General features: G+C 42.6%; 1 protein-coding gene across 2 annotated transcripts; it reads right to left on the bottom strand.

Annotated features, from left to right (window-relative positions):
- Positions 1-816: 816 nt before the first annotated feature.
- On the bottom strand, positions 817-4,272 carry tob1b (transducer of ERBB2, 1b). Of its 2 annotated transcripts, none has more exons than XM_085170136.1 (2): positions 4,042-4,272; positions 817-2,990 (listed from the first exon to the last, which is right to left on the bottom strand). In XM_085170136.1, exon 2 carries the CDS (start codon positions 2,820-2,822, stop codon positions 1,824-1,826), a length of 999 nt encoding a protein of 332 aa, XP_085026262.1. In that variant the 5' UTR covers positions 2,823-2,990; positions 4,042-4,272; the 3' UTR covers positions 817-1,823. The 2 variants fall into 2 exon arrangements, with proteins under 2 accessions (XP_085026262.1, XP_085026263.1); XM_085170137.1 differs by having other exon boundaries at positions 4,047-4,272.
- Between the last annotated feature and the right edge of the window lie 2,217 nt (positions 4,273-6,489).

The following is a 6,489-nucleotide window of genomic DNA, read 5'->3' as shown; positions in this document are numbered from 1 at the left end:
TATAACGCAAAAAAATCGCAATTTTAATACAGGGTAAAACACTTTAAGCATAGTGAAGTATAAGGTGCAGAAAAGTCAACACTTAATATCTCCATATGTGGACGCAGGGTCTCAGCAGGGCGGGTAAATGACTAAACCTGACACGAAGCTGAGCATAAACTCTTCTTGTGTCATTATAATTAGCTTTCCAATCTTTGTTGTAACTGAATTTTCTTATCATTGTGATGCTTTCCATGATTTTTGCATTCTTTACAACCACTGGATAAAAAGCAGGCTGTCGAGCAATGTTGACTTTTGAACATCAGATCCGATCAAAATGTGGAACATTGCCTTAATATGTGGGAAAAGCGAGCAAGGTATTAAAAGTTCTGAAATCCCGCTCTCTTGGGAACTAAAAGATCGAGCAATCACACTCAACTAAATGTTAAAACCCATCTCAGCTAGCTAAAACAGGAACATGATATCAGTCGTTGCCTTTGTCTGTGCAATCAAGTCACTAACCAGAGCAACACTTGTTCCTTTATTATAGTGACACAAACCCAAACATTCCTCAAAATTAAAGACAAGCTGGGTGACATTTTTATTTGTGTGACGTTTCATTCTGCTGTGACACATGACGCACACACACACACACTCCACCCATCTTCACAGCCATGATTACAAAGACAATAACAGATCATAAACTAATCCAAAGCTTACTGCCGGTTTTAACCTTGTTACCCTTTGATAGGGCAGCACCACCATAGCCACTCACACACGCTAAATATTAAAGTCGGCATATAAGAGGTAGTAATAAATAAGTCCATACCCCACAGATCATGTTCAACTGTAGTTTATTTTATTAAAAAGACCAGGGTGCAAATATGAAATTAAAAAAAATAAAGACAAGCATATAATTTTTAAGCATTTAATACAAACTTAACAATATAAACTATTTCAGTCCCTCTTGACATGTAAGACACTGACTCAAAATACTTTGTTATACCTTAATGTTTTTGTTTTTTTCTTTATCAAGTATTGCACAATGTAGGTACAAAATTAATATTCATACGATTACATTTTGTCCATAGTATAGCAAAATCTTTTAACCTCTTAACAGAAAATACAATTCATCTTCCAGAAAAAAGCAAATATTCCTACACTTTACTTCCACCACTAAGGAATACTCTGTACACAATCTTCAGAATATTTGATGTATAGTTTTTGTTTTGTTTTTTTAAAGATGGATTTCTTTAACAATTATCTTTTAAAAAAAAGAAAAAAGAAAAATAAGGAAAAGCTGCTGCAGCCATCACAGATCACTGGAGTAGTAAAAAGATATAAATGCAACACCATGTCATAGAAACAATATATACTCTGATATCTTACAAACTCTGTACTAAATTAAATTATACAATTAGAAAAAGACCAAGTAACCCCACTTAGAAGTGCCAATTCATAAAAATCAGCCTTGTCTTACTACCTGTAAAATACTGTAAGAGGCCAGAACTTGAAGCTTGTATTTTTTTTTTATCATTTTTTTTGTTTTACTTTATTTTAAAGTTATTTTCCTCAACATAGTAAAAAACTTTGTGCTTGGTTGGCAAAAAGAAATCAAGAAAAACAATGATGCATGTTGAATTGAAGTAACCAAGCTTGGATGTGTTTGTACAACAAGCTTTTAGTAGAAACTAACTCAAGGGGGCGTGGTCAAAACACCCTTGGGCACATGCGCTTTATTGACTAGACACTACATCCTTAAAGTCCAGTTTCTAAGTGTGCGTTTTGTTTTTCCTTCTCTTTGAGCCACCGTCATTCATAAATAGCATCTTCTGATGATGAGCTTAGTTAGCCATGACTGGCTGGAATTGCTGGTTAGAATACTGCATGTTGCTCAGACTGAAGTTGAGGCCATCCATAAGAGACTTGTCGTTGAGGCTTCCGTAGGCTGCAAACATGTCAAAGGCATTGTTGTACTGCAGTGGGCCAAGCCCCAGGGAGCCCTCCCCGGGGAACACGGCTCCAGGGCTGGACTGGCCCTGGAGGCTGGGGAACACAAACTCCTTGGCGTTGGGAGAGAGAGCAGAGGCTTTCTGCTGCTGCTGCTGACTCAGGCCGAGCCCGTACAGCGAGTGCATGGAGGTGGAGATGGCTTTCTGCTTCAATAGGGTGTTGACATTCAGACCAAGGTTGTTGGTAGGGGAGGTGCGGGCCACCTTGCTGCTACTGCCGCTGTTGCCGTTACTGCGTCCGCTACTCTTCATCTTAGTGGAGCCAAATTTGGTGGCGGCGAAGGTGGCAGTGGTGAAGGTTAAGGGCTGGGTGGAGCGTGGCATAAAAGATGGGCTTACCGCAGCAGACTGCCCAAAAGGAGGGGAGGGGGAGCTGGACTCTGAAGAAGCCCCGACAGGGTCGCTGATTGGCATGAAGACCTGGGCCTCAGGATTAAAGCTGTTCTTGATCTCCTTGTCCAACTCTGAGCCATTTTCATTGTTATCATCCACATACAGCACCTTAACCGGTCCCTTTTCCCCGATCTGGTAGGAAACCTCAAACGGGTCAATCCACACGCTAAGGTCCTGAGGAAGATTATTCCGGACGTCTTCGATATCCAGCCCGCTCTCTTTGGCTGCCTGCTCCACCACAGGGTCCACCTTCTCCCCTACATGGATGCACCTGAACCCTGACCCTTTGTATGGCTTATCCGGATACCAGTGGCCTTCATATTTTTTCTTCAGCTGCCTCTCAAGCTCTTCGCCAAAGATATTCACTCGTCGTCGAGGGAGTTTGTTGTATAAATAGGAAATAATAAAGTTGAGGGCTACTTGAATTTCAAGCTGCATAGCTGCTTTCAGTGGCAAGAGGGCTTCTTTTACGGTCACAGGTTTGCTTTTTCCTCCCACAAAGCGTTGCAAAAAACCTCCAAGGCAGCAGTGATGAGTGTAATGAAAAAGCTCAGCACGCGTTGCCGAAACAAATATATGTCCTGCAGCAGAGTTGAAGTCAGGACCCTGAAATGGAAAGAAAAGGGGGACGCGTTATAGATGTGCAGCTGTTCACAGCATAACACAAGCAAAGCAAAACAGTTATCAGTTTGGGCCCCATTTAAAAACAAAAACAACAACATTTTAATTACTATCCACTTCCTCCCCCTCTTTCTGCACAGCAGTGCTGGCATCGCAGCTGTACAACAGCTATAAATACATACAGGCCACTGACTCAGATGGTGTCAGCAGTGCATGCTCCCCAGCGGTCTAGTGTGACAGATAAGTGCACCCATGGTTGACCTCTGCAGAGGGCGGTGGATGTAATGGCAGGTGTCAATAGTGAGACGGATTTTCGATTGTTTCGTATTCGCACTGGACATGTTTAGACAAACTCCAGCCTTCTTCAGTTGGATAAGCTTCATTTTAAATAACCCAGCCGGGCTATTCCAGCACTTTCACCCCCGCTGAGCTACAGTAGGTAGAGGAGCACGTACACACTCGCGAGGAGAATTGCTGTTACATAATCATCATTCAAAGTCTAACCACGGCCATAAAACCCTCTGTTACAGCAGAGCAAGAGCGTACGTGACCCCGTCAGCGCTGTATACACAAACTGTCCGCTTTCTCACCCCGTCGGCTCTGTCGCTGTCGTCCACCTAGCATTAGCTGGCCAACTTAATGATGGGTGTGAACTGAAATGTGGCAAGCTAGCTATGAAGAAGGCAGATAGTGTTAATGTTTAGCTCGCCCAGCTGCTTATCAGCATTACCTCGCGGTGACATCGCGTGTGCCAACCGCAAGATATGCGCACAATGAAAGTCGATCGTAAGAGGCAGTCAATGTCACTGTTAACGGCAACATAAGACGAAAATTGGCGTTTTAGCCGGACTCTGGTCGACACCAAGCTGTGTAGCATTTTAATTAGCTAGGAAGCTACAGCTCGAATACTCGACACTTAATACTTTCGTTTAATAACATCACTGACTGCGACACTTAGAAAACTAACAAGAGATATAGGAGGAGTGATGCACGGCTGTGTCAGAGTCCGAGAAATTGACGTTACGTTCATATTTACCTTACATGGAATCAGCAGGTCCTTCTTGCACGAACCAGAGTCTGCTCCAGGAAACGCTAGAATCTACACAGCTTCTAGTGTCACTTTCTAAAGAAGATAGAAAATATTGTAGCGCTCCAGGCGATTTTCTTTCTTCCGTGGGGTTACAGTTGAATTCCGATTTGCAGGCTTCCAAGCTTACTCCCCACAGCCTGGGAGTTTTTACAACTCTGCCCTTTAAAACTTGGGCTTGTTTGTTTTTATAGTAGTCCTCCGCCACGGACATGGAATGGGGTGGTGATGCGGCTCACAGGGGTCAACACCCAGTAACGCGCTTCTATTGGCCGAGCGCTTCGTCGTCATGAACAACCACACCAACTAAAGCTGTGACTGGATGATTTTGCGTTCAGTCAAACGCAGGGTTCTATTTACGGTAGTGGTTCGCCTTTCATCTGTTATGGACTACTTTATCGGAGAAAGGGTATTAACTAAAAACCATTTGAAACCCGTGCGGAGAAATATGATTTTTTTTTTTAAAACAAAAACTATTAAACATATAATACCTGCATGGCTGAAAGATAAAGAACTGACACTGACTGTCTGTTTTATGTGACATATGCTCTTGAGGGGTTCTACATCTCAGTGATTGTGCTCAGTTGTGCATACAACATACTGCTGGTTATATTTATTATGATTAGAATTTCGAATAGTCAGTATAGTTATTGCTGAGAGCGAGGAACAAGGCTGAAATGAGACCACACTTGGCACCACTTCTGCCACTACAGGGTTAAAGGAAGCTAGGATAACCACTGTGGCGGAGGGACACACCTGTCACTGGCTTTGTTCCCTGCTCCTCACCAATGACATTTTAATGTTCCTTGAGTGTAAACCTTGCTGAACAGCATTCTCTTACTATTAAACAACCCAATTCAAACAAAACAGATTTTGTAATTGTAAAATAAAAATAATAAAATAATAATGCTATATCATTTTTCAATCTGTGTCTCTGCCATTGAATTCTCTTCATTATAATGCCTGTGGACTGTGAAATTCATTAGTTACACATTGAATCCTGGCTGCTCTCCTGCCTACGTGCAGGCTACTTGTTTTTAGCAGCTGTGCAGTGCGGGGCTTACACTCTCCGCTGTCAGACCCAAGGTGTTTGACGCCACACTCTGCTCTTACCTAACATGGGCTCCCGCACTCCCATGTTTGCACAATAAATACAATGCCACATGAATTATACAGCTGTGAGGGAGGTAGAGGGGCAGGAGAGTAAGAGAGGAGGAGGGAGAGAGGACAGACTGTTCTTTAGAAAGGGGGGGAAATGACTGAGAAACAAAAGTATCTCTTCCTGACTCAAAAAATATCCCACTCAGTGCTGTATGCCATGTCTGTTAAATCTGAAAGCTGATTTATAGCTGCCAGCTGCTTACAGGCTCTCTAGAGGGAACAGCAGGGAAGTCAATATAATTTCAGAGGCGTATACGATTGATCTGAATCAATCATAATTCATTTAGATAGCCTGTTGTTTGAGTATGTACCATGCCAAATCACATAGCAGTAATAAAAAACAGACACATTCCTGTTCTCGTTCCCTGTTCAGATATATATAAAATTCATTTCTAATAAAGTTTGTATTGCTGATTACTTCATTTCTTACTCGTGACTTGTTTTTAAAAATAATCTCTTAAAAATCACGTATAAGTTAACCCATATGTGTCCACTCAGAGGTTAATTGTGGCTTATCAACAGGACGGTTGATGTTTAGCCCAGCATCACATCCCAGCACCGTAAACAGCGCTATAAAATGCAGTCAGATCAATTCAATTCAATTCAATTTTATTTATATAGCGCCAAATCACAACAAATGTCGCCTCAAGGCGCTTCATAGATACAGAGAAAAGCCCAACAATCATATGACCCCCTATGAGCAAGCACTTTGGCGACAGTGGGAAGGAAAAACTCCCTTTTAACAGGAAGAAACCTCCGGCAGAACCAGGCTCAGGGAGGGGCGGCCATCTGCTGCGACCGGTTGGGGTGAGAGAAGGAAGACAGGATAAAGACATGCTGTGGAAGAGAGACAGAGATTAATAACAGATACGATTCAACACAGAGAGGTCTGTTAATACATAGTGAGTGAGAAAGGTGACTGGAAAGGAAAAACTCAATGCATCATGGGAATCCCCCGGCAGCCTACATCTATTGCAGCATAACTAAGGGAGGATTCAGGGTCACCTGGTCCAGCCCTAACTATATGCTTTAGCAAAAAGGAAGGTTTTAAGCCTAATCTTAAAAGTAGAGATAGTGTCTGTCTCCTGAATCCAAACTGGAAGCTGGTTCCACAGAAGAGGGGCCTGAAAACTGAAGGCTCTCCCTCCCATTCTACTTTTAAATACTCTAGGAACAACAAGTAGGCCTGCAGAGCGGGAGCGAAGTGCTCTAATAGGGTGATATGGTACTACAAGG

This window comes from Neolamprologus multifasciatus, chromosome 8, assembly GCF_963576455.1.
Source record: "Neolamprologus multifasciatus chromosome 8, fNeoMul1.2, whole genome shotgun sequence".
Lineage (NCBI taxonomy): Eukaryota > Metazoa > Chordata > Actinopteri > Cichliformes > Cichlidae > Neolamprologus > Neolamprologus multifasciatus.
The sequence above is the reverse complement of the archived record's forward strand: the minus strand, read 5'-3'. Positions and strand labels throughout refer to the sequence as shown.